General features: G+C 36.0%; 1 protein-coding gene across 5 annotated transcripts in view; it reads right to left on the reverse strand.

The window, feature by feature from the left end:
- The window catches only part of dpp6a (dipeptidyl-peptidase 6a), a 352,070-nt gene that overhangs the window by 33,903 nt on the left and 301,404 nt on the right, over positions 1-16,763 (reverse strand). For all 5 annotated transcript variants that reach the window (XM_052596001.1, XM_052595999.1, XM_052596003.1 and 2 more), the window contains one exon: positions 9,282-9,402. In XM_052596001.1, the coding sequence (XP_052451961.1) occupies positions 9,282-9,402 (121 nt within the window). The remainder of the gene's footprint in view (positions 1-9,281; positions 9,403-16,763) is intronic.

Raw genomic sequence — 16,763 nt, forward strand, 5'->3', positions numbered from 1 at the left:
TAAACTTAAAGGGATACTCCACCCAAAAATGTAATTTTTGTTATTAATCACTAACCCCCGTGTATCGAATTTACTCAACAATTTGACTCCTCTGTGTCTGTCTGCATCACCGTAGTGCCATTTTGGAGAACATTTACTGAACGCAAGCAGTGTACGCTCTTCTGTATCAGCCGCACTGCACAGATGCGCTGTTTTCGTTCAAGTAGAAAACATAGAAAACATATACTTGTGTCGTGGCTGAAACAGAATAGCATACACAGTTTGCATTCAGCGGATGTTCTCCAAATTGACGCTACAGTGATGCAGAGATACACAGGGGAGATTAATTGTTTAATAAAATTGTTATCTTTGTATACAGAAATTATTCTTATCACTTTATAAAATTCAGATTGAACCACCGATGACAGATGGGCCACTGTATGTTTTATATTTTTCTGGACCTTGACAGTGTAATTGACTTTGCAGTGAATGGCACAGTCACAAGCCTCCCGGTTTTCAGTAAAAATTTCTTAAATATCCTTCTGAAGACGAACAAAGCTTTTACTGGTTTGGAACGACATGGGGGTAAGTGATTTATGACCCAATTTTCATTTTGGGGTGGATTAACCCTTTAACAACTACATTACTAACTATTTATAACCTGACAAAAGTCATAGTCAATGGTTTTTTTAATGGCGAGTATTTGACCTTAAAATAAAGTCTGACCTCTTTTCAGTCAGTAAGAAGGCTTCTTAGAAGTAATATACATATATAACAAAACATCCGGATCCTTGTTTGCCTACCATCTTGCCTAATGAGATGCCTGGATAATCCACTGCCAATGTTATCCAACAATCCTGTTAGGGGTCCATATAGTTTTGAAAACATTTTTGGATGAGCTATCCATCTAATGTCACTGAGGACAATAACTGCATCAGAATGCAGCACAGATGTATCCTTCACTGCAAATAATATCCCACAATCCTGTGCATTTCGAGTCCATATGCCATTCATCGGAAAACATTTTAATTCATATTTTTTTGGTTGAACTAGCTCCTTAATGCCATTGAGGACAATAACTGCATCAGCAGCTGAGAGTTTCAATAACATATTTTAATGCCTAGAGAGCATGATGTGGATATTTTAGAGTAAATGCTTGTGACTATCATGGGAGCTTTTCAGTGAATCTGATCATTACAGAGATGCTGACTCGTGGATGAACCTAACCAAGCCTGCCGCAGACATCTCTGTACAAAACAGCAAAAATGACTCTCATTAGGCGCAAGATGTCAGAAACCCTGCAAACACGTCTCTCTCATTGCTGTTTTCTGTGTCTCTCTGTGCCCTTTCTTTTGCCAAACACACACTCACATTCTCAGTAGTGCGCCAGGAAACTTGTTGGGCTGGTGATTGCTCACACAGGGCAGAGTTGAATGACGGATGAAACAGGAGTGTGTGTTTTTAGAGCTGGAGGACAGTAGAGACGTGTCTAGTACACACACAGTCTTCTCACACTTGTCCTTCTTTAATCAGAGGACACAGCTATGGAATGGGGGAAAATGAGCTGATAGTTTAGGCCATAAAACTTTACTGTTTAAACCCAGCATCTCCATTATCCATTTTTTCTCTCCCATTATCCAAAACAAAAACAAGAACAACATCTACTAAACCTGGTAAACATTTTAGTATTGCAGTGAATGTGAATGGAGTGACACATTTTAAATATTTTAACTTAATGCAATTCTTGCCATTTTTTTTTCTCTCAGAATTGCAAGTTTATAACATTGGATTCGGTCACACTTTATTGTATGATGCACTTCTTGCTATTAACAAGCCATTAACTATGACTTTGCCTCAATAAACTCCTAATTTTCTGAAAAGTGAGGTGTACGCTGATCGGCCCGCCATCCAGTGCATTGTGATTGGCTGAATGCTTCAAGCATGTGACTGAAATGTTATGCCCCTAAACACTATGATGCCGTGTGTGCCTGACGGATAGGATAAAATGACAGGACACCTGTGCGATGAGACAAAACCAATAAAACCCATTACAAACAAGGCATTTGTTGAATCCAGTGACGACATAATTTAAATAAAGTTATACTGTGTTTTTTACGCATTGTTTTGTGTATCATGCTGCATTTACATAAAACCATGTCTGCATTTCTGATTTGAGAAAGGACAAAGAAACAAGCTCTACCAGTTACTCTACACTGCTCAAAACTCATGTTTGAATCATCGGTGGCAAATCCTTTAACGTTACACATGTAAACGCACTTACAGACTGTGTGTCAGAAGTGCCAGACTGTCCTTGCAAAGTTAAACCTGCCCCACTTTATAGAAACAGACACCAGCACTGTAGGCTACTCTCCCAGGAAACAGTCCTTGTCCTCTGCAAAATTCGCAGCACACATCTGAATAATTGGGTTGGCCCGTTCTGGAACAGTGTTGTAAATACAACTTAACCATTGATTTCTAGTTTTGTCCTCTTTTGGAAGACCAAACTAAGTAGTTTTAACTTCACAACGAAACACAGCGTCTCCACAACATGGCTCTGGTTGGCAACAGTGAGAATAAAAGTTAGGCCTTTGCATGAACATTTGGGCGGCGTTATACAAATCTCCCCACATCATGATGTAGACGTGGGGGTGTGTTAGAATGAGCCATTTTAGGTAGGAGTGGTTGACTCTTAACTTTTATAAAGAATATCTCTTTGGATTTGAGACTTTAGTCTCAGCAACTTTACAGATTCTTTACAGAAAGCTTGTAACACTCCAAAGAGAAAGGACAAATTGAAATGGCATCATATGACTTTTTTAATAGTGAGAATTGGTCCCTATACTAAAGTGTTACCTAGAATTATGATTGTATTTCTCACAATTACAAATCTTGCAATTTTGTATTAGCATCTTGCAATTTTTTAAAAATTGCTAATTTGCATCTCACAATGTGAGTTAACACATTCCTCTTATCGGCAAGACATATCAGCATCATTTTTCATATAGTGCCGATGCCGATATTTACATTTAATGAACAACATTCTTACATGTTTGGAATGACATGAGGTTGAGTAATTAATGAAAGGATTTTCAAGTTTGGGTGAACTATCGCTTTAAATATTAACTTATTCATAATACACCAACTCACTTTTCTTTCTTTTTTACCTCTCTGGGTGCAAATATGTTTCTTAGATTGCAAAAGCAGTTGTCTTGCCCTTTTCCCCTGGACGCACACTTCAGTTAAATATACTCAGACAATCTACAAATAGAGTACATATGTCCTCTTTAGAGTCTGCTGATTTCTGCTTTACATTGATCATACTGCACCAATGAGAGATCAATGAAACCGCTCCGTTGTTCACGTTCCACACGTCAGCACATGTCTTTCTATGTCTGTAAGCAGCACATTTCTAAGATTCTCATTTAAATTCAAAAGAGTCCTAACAAACATGACTTTAGCGTTGTTCATCACCTTCATTGGATTGATCAGGGTAATAACAGGCTTCTAACAAACCATTAGCAACTTAATTAGCTGGAGTTCACTGAGAAGATAATTCAATGAGGGTGAAGGCCTGTGGAGGTCTGATCAGCTCCGCTGGAGCATGTGAACACAATCACTCAACTAAAGCCATTTGTCATTTCAAACGCTACTACATCTTAGCGCAGCATTTCTGGTTTGGCTTCTTTTAAAAAAGAAACAACCGATGTCCTTACTATTTTTGGTAGCGCTCCAGCTGTGCTACACTTCAGGACCGCTGCCAGTTAGAAAACTCAAAGCGCTCCTGCTGCTGCAGTCACACAGGAGAAATTATACTGTGAACCAGACGACTAGTCGACCGTCCTGACCATCCCTACAGTGCCAAACTCATGAGAGCACACTGTTCAATTTTAGCTTGAGAACTGCATTAATTAACACTACACTTCTTTTGGGAGATGTGCAGAATATGAGTAGAGAATATCTCTCAGCTGCAAATTGGAGGGTGTTGAAAGAGGGCTAGTCATTTTTGTGGACCACAAAAACTATGCGATTAGTCTCTCCTGTGATACAGAGGTGTGTAAAACCCACTGTCCTCATTAGCAGCTAATGGAAAGGACTGTTTTGTTTTACACTCTGTATGACACAGAGACGTGCATTTTTCTAACAGGTCTGTTTGCAGCAGTGAGAGGAGAGACTAAATCAAGGGTGCAATGCTTCTACCATTGCTACATTGTTATTAATTTTTCAAATAAGTGCACATTTTCCAGTAACAGGATTAGTACATAGCATGGTAAATCACTGATTTTAATACATTTTGCAACTAAATAATTAGTTAAATGCTGCTGTTAATCATTAGCGTAAATTTAAGTGTTTATAGTTTTATCAGTGGTAATATTTGATATTATATTTACTGTTAATAAATTTGATTCATGCTGTAATCCGAGATCATGATTCACAAGAAATAAATATAATCTAATACTTGTACTATACAGTTGTAAGGTTTAGGCTTGATATATATTTCTTCTTCTTCTTCTTCTTATTATTATTATAATTTAAGAAACCTTTGTTCACCAAAGCTGTGTTTATTTGATCAAAATAATAATAATAAATTAATATAACATGATAATAAAAAATACATTTCGATCAATACAGTAAAACACATTATGATCTATTGTTACAATCAAAAATAATTGTTTATTATTTGAATAAATCTTTAAATGTGAAAGAAAAGCTGTAATTTCAGCAGCTACTATTTCAGTTTTTAGTGTCACACGGTCCTTTCTGAAATCATTTTATAAACTGATTTGCTGCTCAAACTTTTCCATTATTAATGTTGAAAATAGTTGTGATGCTATCTTTTTCTTTTCTTTTTTTTTTTTTTACTTTTAAGATTCCTTGAAGAACAGAAAGTAAGTTTAAAACGTCTGCAACATTACAAATGTCTTTCCTGACACTTTTGATCAATTGCATCCTTGCTGAATAAAACCAAACATTAATTTCAAACAAACCAACAAACAGTGGTGTCTATTTAAACGGTAAAGCCCTTTAAATACGAGTTTTCTTAACTCTGTTACCAATGCAGGTCAGTGTAATAGCTCACTTCAGCAGGGGGCAGTAGAGAGCCTTAGTCAGAGATGCATTCTAAGCGCTGTAATGACACCTCAGGATATGACTGCACAAAAACCGAACACACACCTTAATCAGATTAATGATATCCAGTTATCAGAAAAAAACAAGAAGCTGTTCGCATATGATCGTGTGTTCTTACAACCAGCGTCTGAGATGCTGAATAATGGGATGCAAGTCAGATGACAAAAGAGAGATGATATTAAAGTACATGAATCTTTAATAAAAATTGCTTCATTTCAGCTACAGACATCGCAGACTGTTTCAACCAAAACATAAGACCATATGAGGACAGCCAACTGCAACGAGTACTGAAATCAAAACCATAATAAATAATTCCCAATTAATGGGGAAGTTTGGCTTGAATGGCAGGCTTGTACGAGGGGTTGTGGGATTGACAGTAATGCAAAGCAGGTTGTGAGAGAGTCAAAACATCAGAACATGCTGAACTGCAGTGAAAAGTGAGATGTGCTGGGCAGCAGCATACTGCTGTGAGGTGTAGGGAGGTCTGTCAAAAACGTCTCAAAATCTGTCGGGAGTGCTGGAGGTTCTGCTAGATTTAGTGCTTAAAGGAATGGTTCACCCAAAAAAGAAAATCAGCTGAAAATGTACTCACCCTCAGGCTATGCAAGATGTAGATGAGTTTGTTACTTTATATGCACAGATTTAGAGAAATTTAGCATTACGTCGCTTCCTCACCATTGGATCCTTTACGGTGAATGGGTGCCGTCAGAATGAGAGTCCAACAGCTGATAAAAACCTCATAATAATCCACAAGTAACCCACACCACTCCAAACCATTATTTCAATGTGAAGTGAAAAGCTGCTTGTTTGTATGAAACAAATCCATTATTAAGTCATTTTTAACTGTACACTGTTGTTTGTGGCTACAAGTGCTCTATCCATTATTTCCTCTAGTTGTCTTATCTGAATCAGGAGAGAAATATGCGCAGATCAAGAACTGTTTACCAGTGAAAACATTACTAAACAAATATGTTGGTGAATTTTAATCTGAGAGGGCATCAGGGGGTATCTTTTTTTTTTTTTACTGGAGGAAGCGTTATTATGCATTTTGGCTGGAAATAATGGTATACAAATAAAATGCCTTGATGGATTTGTTTCTTACAAGCTTTCACTTCACAAGACATCGATGGACTGGAGTCATGTGAATTACTTGTGGATTATTGTGAAGGAGTTTATCAGCTGTTTGGACTCTCATTCTGACGGCACCCATTAATCATTCAACCATTCAATTTATCCAATGAAAAAAAAAAACAAACTCATAGACATCTTGTAAATTTACAGCAAATTTTCATTTTTTGTTGAAACGTCCCATTAAAATTACACCATTATAAAAAAGTAACCCTAAGCCAACCTAAACATTTTACGTTTCAGATATCTGAAACGTTCTCCAATAAGATACATATTAAAGGGCTAAATCTTCTAAACACTCAAGTTCATAAACTGACAAAATTAGGAGGTCCGCTGTACATATTAGAGACTGCATTGTTCCTAAAAAATTCACTGGAGAAATACATTTTCTGGATTATAATTACAAACAGCAGATTAGCTAGTTTTGTCTTAATTTTTTTCATTTAATGTGGTTAGCCACCACAGTGTCATGCGCTAGCTGCAAAAACATACAATATCCATTCTTTCAAATACAGTACATTTCAAATAACAAGAACAGGTCATTTGATTTATTACTCTTTTAATTTAAAATATTCTATTTAAAATAAAAACTCTGCCAAATTGTTCTAGGGGAGTGTCTCAAACACCAACATTTCTTCATTGCGAAAAACTTGGAGTAGGCTGCTAAATCGTTTTATTATTTTTGATATTTCAAAATAAAACAAAAATCAGGCTTCTCTACACTTTAAATGTTTCTATGAAATCTCCACTGCTGCAGGTTGGGCAAGAGGACAGCAGTAATTTGTGAGCAAATTTCTGAATCATAAAACGGCAAATAAGACATCCTACGATCTTGCAAACACGCAGAAGCAAATGCTGCAAGGACGCAAGAAGTGCACCTCACTGCGAGCTTCTTGCAGGGTTCATTTCATGATCTTCATTACAGCAGACGTGGTCTGCCACAGCAAGAACTACACGCGGTTCACTGATTATGCGGGGGTAATTAAAACTCAGCATTGATTATGCAGACTGATTGAGGTAATTAATATCCTCTCGACGAAGTGATGAACTACTCTAAGAAAGCACACTCACAACAATGCAACAGTCTACATTCTTGATCTCCAAATTACAGAAAGGGGAATCTGTAGGGGTGCAGTTGATTAGAACACTTTCCTCATAATAACTTTCAGCCACTTTCAAATCATATTAAGTAAATGAACACTGTGGATCGTTCGACTTTAATGCAACTCCATACAGCTGGAAGAATTAAACTGCTCTTATAATGATGGATATCGGTTGTTTTAGACTTTTTTTGTCTGGCATGGGTAATCTGAATTAACATACATTAACCTTTCCCAAAGCACATCAGGGAACTCCATATCCAGAAGGGTCCAGCAGGCATAAACTCCATCGTCAATGAATGCATGGCCACCTGTTCTCCTCCAAACACAGAACAGACTCTAGATTTGTATTCAACAGCCTCAGACTGCACAAAGCTTGACGATTCATTAATCATTCAGAGGATCTGCGGGTGAACTCGACGGCTATAAGCCATTCACATGAACAATGACTGACAAAACCCATGGACAGGAAGTCAAGGACAGTTCAGAGAGGCTTCATGGGGCACATGTAAACTTAATTGAACAGGTTGGATCACTGTGTGCAACACAGACTGAAAAAAGAGATCCGAGATTTGGAGTCCTGGGGCTCTATCACAGAAATTACCTCAGTATCCTATCCTATTTTTTTAATAACCATGGTAATTTCATTTATTCAAATCTTAAGTCCAGAGTCAAGACAGGAAGTTTGTGTATTACAGCCTCTGGAGTGTAGAGTTCTCTGCCTGCCCTGGATTACCCCTGTTGTAGCGTCCCATTTGGATACTGTATGTTTATCTAGTACGTATTGCTGTTTTTATTACGTCGCTTGTGGTATATATTGCGGTGGTTCAGAATTCAAATACCCCAGGACTGTCGCTAAAAGTTAATGCTCTATCATGTTGGAAATATGCCCTACACCAAACCCAACTCTAAACCCACCCGATAATGTTAACAAATGCAAAACTGATATAAAAACTCTTTTGTTGATGCAACCGTGCCATTTCAACTTATATGCAGATTTGAACTGCTTTGTGAAACCGTTGTCACATGGGATTCGAACTGGAGCTCCTTGCTTCTGAAGTCCATTTCTGTACTCCATGAGCTACCGAACAAACCTACCGCCTCTGAAAACCCATAGATATGAAGCTGGATATGTGCGATGCTAACGTTCAAAAGCATCAGTTTGCCAGTGATCGTTGCCTGTTATGACCACGTCTCTGTTTGATAATAGCTTGCACATGGATTCACACACTTCCTCTGTTCTCTCTGTAACATAATCTGTTTAGGGTTACCAAGAAACTTGCCACATTAATATAGTTGACATCACAGGTGTGTGATTAATAGCAGTTTTACAATGGCTTTGAATGCAAATATGGTGGATGACTAATAGAAAGATAAATCATATATACTGAAAACTTAAGCAAAGAGACTAAGATCAGGAGCATTAGAAATATGTCAGGATGAGTCTCTGCTCTCTTTAATACATTCATCCCCTTTAATAAATAATAAGTGTCAATTTCGAGACCTTCGGCATCTCATAAACTCATGCCAAGGGTCAGTCCCCTCAATATCAGCCCAGATTAAAGTTTAAATGGGAGAATCACAGCACACTAAGCTAAAATCCACAACCGCTGAGTCTTGTCAAAGGCAGTGGTGCATTCTGGGATATTGATTTTTCATTCTTTGATTCATTGACAATGCACAGAATGTATCACCATCTTATCTGCCTCTTTAACAATATCTATCAGCATCAAAGTCTGCCTCTTCTACATCAGATGCAACTAGTTTCATGTAGATTACAGTACATTGCACTCTTTAAAGATACATGCTTGCTTTTGATTTATTAAATGTTCACCTTAGCTCTCAGGTCTTGAAAAAGACAAAGATTGTTCTGGCCAATACCGCTTTTAACCTCTTTTAACTTTGAAAGGCATTAAAACAAATGTCCATGTTTAAAATATTTCATACCTTCATAGAGCCAGTCGCTCAGACCATTGAATATCACACCCTCCTTCCCAGTGGAAACAAGACGGATGGATCTGTTCTCCACAGTGGCCCGATAGTAGATGTTATTCTCAAATATAAAAATCTAGAGAAATGGATAGAAACACAAACATGCTGCAATCAAAATTTGATGGATAGGCCTGGAGGGGTTAACTGGGGATGACATTTACAGTGTGCACGGAGAACTTTAAAGGAATAATATCATGCAGTTTTTATGATCAAATTTCTTCTCACCCTGAGGTCCATTTATAATATTAGTGAGTTGTTTTTGTTTTCACCCTCTCTCTGACCTTAGAAGCATTTAGGGGTTTTGCTGCTGTGACTTTAAGAAATGCCCCCATTGCAGGTTTAACAGTTCTTTGGTCCCTGGTTTCTGTTGTTAAAGCAATTGTTCAAAAACAGATTTGGAGAAATGTAGCATCAGATCAGTTGCTCACCGATGGATTCTCTGCAGTGAATGGGTTGCATCAGAATGAGAGTCCAAACAGCTGATTACAAAACATCACAACAATCAGTCCAAACAACTTCAGTGTCTTGTGAAGCAAAGATGCATGTTTGTAAGAAAAAAGTCCATCATTAACTTAAAGCTGCAGTCGGTAACTTTTGACGCTCTAGCGGTTAATAAACAGAACTGCTTGCATCTTGCGGAAGAACATCGTAGCCGGAACTACTTCTCTCTGTTTATGTCTATGAAGAATCACAAAGGTACTGGGTTACTCCGCCGCGGTACCCCCGAAGCAATCTAAAATAGACCGAATATAAACACTTATTATAGATGCACCCTAGTGATTCAGGACAAGCTAAAAACACGGTTTGGAAAATGGATTCATGGTGTACTCGCTTATTATATACATTTTGTAAATCTTGAACACAAAAAAAAAAAAAAGTTACGGACTGCAGCTCTGATTGGTTGTTTTTTACTGGGAGCGATGGAGTTTCTGCAAATGTCAATAGGACCACTGGGAGGAGCCAGAGGAGCTTGATTTTTTCACGGATTATATGTCTCATATTCTACTGTCAGGACATAATGACAGATTTCACAAATACATTTTTACAAAAGTTACCTACTTCAGCTTTAAAATTGATGCTTCTGGACAAAATATAAGTCCATAATTTATAACAATGCTTATAGTGGAAAAAGTCAACCCCACAATTGTCCTCTCACATCAGCATCCATTGATATATTAGTTTAGAAATTATTTGGATGTTTTGTGCATATTTCTTAGCCTGACTACGTCAGACTTTCTACTTCCGCTCAATTTCATTTCGCTTCTGTACTCAGTCTGATACAGCGTCAGAGCTTTCTGTTTGCCACCGGTCTGGAAACAGCCGGGCCAATCAACGAACAGAGGGCGGGCTGAGAGCCGTCACGTAGATGCTAAGCGCCGAGTTTTACATAGTAGGTTAGAGAAATAGAAAACCGAAACGACCGCCGAAATGGGAAACGAGACACGGGATGCAATTCGCTCTGTTATGGAGAACATTCAACTCTTTTTCAAACTGAAGCCAGAACAAGAAGAGTGTTTAACAACAGGTTTACAGTGGAAGTTCAATCATAGATTTGAGTTCGATGCATGATGTCTGTGCTTCGATGCGGTTGTACAGAAGCATAACATTCGTCATAACTAAACGTATCTGATTGGCTTACGGTTAACCAATGATTTTAAACTTCAGACAAGCGCCCCCTAGCGAGAGAGAAAACACTTCTCTATTATGCCATTCCAGACTCTGTCTACGAAGCAAAGTGAAGTAGCAGAGTCTGGTATTACCAGGCTACATATTTCTCTCCTGATTCAGACAATACAGTTTGTATTTGTTTTTGTTTGGATATAGGGTTTGTCTGAAGTATAAAAACACCATTATGATGAGTTTGTTTATTACTAACATTTAGTTTCTGCATAGAAGACATTCATTGATGAACTGGAGTCATGTGCATTACCTGTGAATTATTGTGATGTTTTTGTCAGCTGTTTGGACTCTCATTCTGACGGCACCCATTCACTGCAGAAGATCCATTGGTGAGCAAGTGATGTAGTGCTACATTACTCCAAATCTGTTCTGATAAAGAAACAAGCTCTACATCTTGGATAGCCTGTACATTTTTAGCATTTTTTTAGTTTTGGGTGATTCAGTGGAGGTCAGACAAAAATAATAAAGCATTTTGTTTAAAATGAACTTCACACTTTGGTTTATAACATCATAAGGATCTAAAGGCAGCAGCTGATACAAAAAAACAGCACAAGGTTTGTTTAACCTTTACACATTTAAATCTGAGTTCTTTAGCTTTTTAGGATTAATCATGTTTATCTTGCTTTCACCTTGAGTTGGCAAATCGAGTTTCTGATTTATCTCTGTCAGAAAGTTTGAGTCATTTTTGCATTTTAGTTTCTTAGTACGTCAAGGACAGTTTGGCTGAGAGAGCTCATACCGATTCAAATATGTCTTTTCATTGAACTCAGGCCTTTAAACAAACTGTCCTTTTTTATTTATTAATTTACTTTTATTCATTTATTTTTTTGTGCTGAAGTGAGCGTCAGTATCCAAGCCAAGATCACCTCTGAACATTCTGAAGAGTCACCTGGTGGCTTCATTTATAAAATGACATCTGTAGCACCATATTTAAAATAACCTCTGCACTCAGAAATGAAAGGAAACACTCTCTATGGTAAAGATCACAGAAAAAGTTCCTGGGGGAAGAGTCCAGGACATTTTGACTTTTAATAGGAAAACCTTCTAAAATAGAACTTGATCGTACCTATATATATATATATATATATATATATATATATATATATATATATATATATATATATATATATATTCAGTTTAAAGTTATTTACAACATAGGAACATAATACAATATTTTTTAACCAAATTAAAATTGCTGAAAAATCTGAATAAATGAGTAATCACCTGGACGAAAGCTAATTTTCCTTTATTTTTTATTTATTTTATTTTTTACTTCGATTGATTGATAGAGAGATCGATTGATCTCTTTAAATTTCGAACAGGATCAGTTTTCCCTAAAGGGGTCAGGTAAATTTGTCTTTCAGACATACCAGCCTTGTCTGAATCTGTGTTCTGCTTGCACAAACCTCTGTAAAAACTAAAGAGCGGATTGCCCAATGTTTTTCAACTAACTCGGCAGTCCTCTGAAAAATCTATTTTCCCAGATAGGAAAGTCTGTGATTGCAGTATTGTATTTTCCCCCCATTGCTTCTCATTTACTTTGACCTTCGTTGAATACTATAATTAAAGCTCATTTTTGTTGTGCTTCCTGGTGCAGCTTCATTACATATTTAAAGCTGTTTGCCAACTTTGCAGGTAAAATAACAGTTGGTGGTTCCAGTACTGCTGTCAATTAATTAACTTATTCCCTTAATGATATAAATATACACTGTTGGTCAAAAGTTTGGAAAAATTATGATCTAATGTTTCTGAAAGATCTCTCTTATTTATTTTACTAAAACCACAGTAAAAACAGTAAAAAAGAACTCTGAAATTACTCTGCAATTATATTTTAGATCCATTAAGAAACAAATAATAATAATAACAATAATTGAGCATCAATCAGCATATTAGAATGATTTCTGAAGGATCATGTGATGCTAAATTTGGCTTTGCCATCACCTGAATAAATTACATTTTAAGATATTTTAAAATATAAAACAGTTATAATAATAATATAGGTAAAATATTATTGGCAAGCACGTTATCTTTCAAAAAACTTTACAAAATCTTGATTATTCCAAACCTTTGACCAGTAACATTATATCAGCAAGTATTTGGTTATCAGTATTGTGTGTGTGTGTGTGTGTGTGTGTGCACAACAGAAGGAAGAAATTAATACTGGTGAATAAATAATAACAGAACTTTCATTTTATGGTAAACTATCCTCTTAATATTTGGTTTATTGTAATGTGTTTAATTATGAATCACTCTCAAAAAAGCATTAGGTATTTTCGGGTCGCAACTGCTAATAGACTCCAAAGAAAGTGTTATGAGAAAGTGTTATGAGGCAGTTCCACTTTTATTATAAACCTAATAAAAGTTTTCATTGAGGGTTCATGAAGTAATTGAAAAAGAGAAAATGGCTGGACCAGCCAGACAATTCTTCTGAATATATTCCACTGCCATCAGTATGTGTGGTTGTGCTTGTAAACACACCGTAGGCTGTAGAAAGGAGTTTATACAACTTTTAAATGTTATGAATCTTCTTTTTTTTTTTACACTCCTGTTTGTGAAAATATATACTGCTGAAAGCTGGCCCCTTTCAAATCAATGGAAACACACAGTCCTTATGGGTCCAATTTCATCATGAACATCTTGCTGCTGTTGTTACGTGATGTTTTTCTTGGAGCTCATGCTCTGCACTGCATGTGAGGTGTGTCGATAACATATCAGAAAGACTATTGACAGTGGACTGGCTCAGGAGAAGCATTGATCTGTAATCTCTCTCGAACACACCGCAGTCACTTCACAGCGCACTGGATGACACACACTGATGTATTCAGCCATGGCTGCGGAAACAGTAAATAAAGCTAATTCTAAAGCTTAAGCTAGTATTTTTTATAAGGAAACAAAATTAAGGCATTGTAAGATATTTTAAACATACTTTAAAACCAAATACCAACAATTGATTATTGACTTTCATACACAAATAATGAAAGACAAAGCCGACTGACCCTTGCAGTCTATTGAGTGTGTGCTTGAAGTATACTTCATATAAACAAACCTGTGCAAGCAGATAATTTAATATTAATGAAATAAAGAAAAACTTAATGTAATTTAAGAGAATACATTTCAAAATGTTAATGCTTCTAAATTAAAGCTGCTGTAGGTAACTTTTGATGCTCTAGCGGTTAATAAACAGAACTGCTTGCGTCTTGCGGAAGAACATCGTAGCCGGAACTACTTCTCTCTGTTTATGTCTATGAAGAATCACAAAGGTACTGGGTTATTTCGCCGCGGTACCCCCGAAGCAATCTAAAATAGTCTGAATATAAACACTTATTATAGGTGTACCCTAGTGATTCAGGACAAGCTAAAAACACGGTTTGGAAAATGGATTCATGGTGTACTCGCTTATTATATGCATTTTGTAAATCTTGAACACAAAAAAAAAAGTTACGGACCGCAGCTCTGATTGGTTGTTTTTTAGCGGGAGCGATGGAGTTTCTGCAAATGGCAATAGGACACTGGGAGGAGCCAGAGGAGCTTGATTTTTTTCACAGATTATCTGTCTCATATTCTACTGTCAGGACATAATGACAGGTTTAATAAATATGTAAAAAATATATTTTTACAAAAGTTACCTACTGCAGCTTTAAATGCTTCTGTTAATAAAGTGCACTTTGTAAAAGTTTTACTTTCAAGTATTTTTTTACTTCATTGTTTTTTAATAATCTTTATTGTGCTTTAAAGCTATGCACTTATTTTTACTTCTATTACTAAAGCACATGTAAAGTTCTTGATTGCAAGTTTAACCACAGGGTATTGGTAAATATTACTCATTTTGCTGTGAGAAATATTAAACTTCATCATTATAAATGTCTAATTACAAATATACTGTATTTAAACACATTACTTTTTATGAATAGAAATTACATTGAAGTACATTTTAGTTTAACGTAAAGTGCACTTTATCCATATTTCAAAGACAACGGAAGTAATAATGCAATTAAATATAATTTTTTTTAATTAAATTAATTAATTAATTAAAAGTCATCTAAATGGAGTTAAGTGTTCAAAAACATTACAATCAGTTTCACACTTAAGTATATTCTTTTAAAGTATTCTATTTCTGTAATAAGTACTCTTTTTAAAAGCAAGATAATGTGTAATTTTCACAAGGGGAACAACACTGTTTGACAACAACCCATTAAAAGAAGCATCTTAAAATGGCATTTAAGACTTTTATCTATATCTATAAATAATTTGACAGTTTTGATGTTTTAACCAATTAAGGTGAGATGAAAAACAATCTAGTTTTGAGCATTTTCAATTATCTCAATGGTGGTTCTGCAGATGCCACAGGACCAAGATACATGGCTACACTTTAATGTCTGTCAATAAAAAAATATGCTTTTTCAGGCCCAGATGGTATAGTTACTGCATACAGACGAGGTCAAGCTACACAAGCACTCCACATTTATACGGCTGAAACATATATGAATATGACAGCTAGAAATACACAATGGGTTTTAATACTGTTTTAATACTGTCCTAAAGTGGAGCTGTATGCGAGTGTAAAAAGTCTCAAGGTAACTTTAAAAATAATAACGGGGATGCTGGTGTGAATATTCTAAAAGCAAGCAATCTCCATAAACATCTGTGACTCAAATGCATCTCTACTGTATTTCCTCCATGAAATGCATCTCCATCAAATGGAGAGAAATGGTTTTCAGATATCGACTATAAAAACCACAACAAACACATCTGAAGAAATCCCGAAATATTATTCTGCCAGACCAATAAAGTAGTAAAGCCTATGAATATATGATGAGCTGAATTATTCTGAATTTATTTCACTTCAAGGTGTTCTGAACTGTCTGGCAGCTCATCTGTACTTGGAAAAAGTTGAGATTCTTGTATCTGAGGGGAGAGTTTTATGCTGCGTACATCTAATATGCATGTCGAGATGTGTAAAACACATCTAGGACACATGACAGGATGTGTGTCCTGAACGACAGGATGTCCTAATTATTTAATATCACACACACTCATAAAGTCTCTGAGATGAGTCGCGCTGGTGAGCTTCCCAGCATGTGAAATCATAAATTCAGTCAGAGTCTTTTGTGTGCCTGTGCCATAAACCACTGAGATTATTTCCAGGAAAAGAAGGAGAGAGGATGATGTAGAGTGGTGTGATTCAAATCTGCAGTTGGATTTTTTTTTATTTTTGCATCCTTTCAGGAATCTAAAGTGGTTAAAGTGGTTTGCAAATTGGGGTTGTCACAATACCAAGATTTCAATAGTTGATACTAAAATCAGAGCAATTTCACATCACACAGTATCAATTTCAATACCACAACGATATTCTAAGCACTTAAAGTTGGGCCATAAACTGCTTTCATTTGGTCAGGATATTTTCTAAACAGTGGCATTATTCATGTTCTTTATTTATTTTGTAAATTGTACAATTAGTAGATCCAATTACATATTAAAATGTTTTACAACCCAACTGCTCAAACGTTTGGGGTCGGTAAGAGTTTTAATTAAAAAATCATCATCATCATTCATCAATCATTCTTAAATACAATGATGCTAAAAATCAAGCTTTGCCATAAACGGAATAAATTCTATTTTAAAATATTTTCAAATCGATAACAATTATTTGAAATTTTAATAATATTTCAGAGTTCATGTTTTTGCTGTGTTATTGTCATAACCTTTGTCAACATAAAACATTTATTTGAATTTCTTTTTCTTTTTTTTTAATTCTTA

The sequence above is a fragment of the Carassius gibelio genome, chromosome B24 (assembly GCF_023724105.1).
Source record: "Carassius gibelio isolate Cgi1373 ecotype wild population from Czech Republic chromosome B24, carGib1.2-hapl.c, whole genome shotgun sequence".
Taxonomy (NCBI): Eukaryota; Metazoa; Chordata; class Actinopteri; order Cypriniformes; family Cyprinidae; genus Carassius; species Carassius gibelio.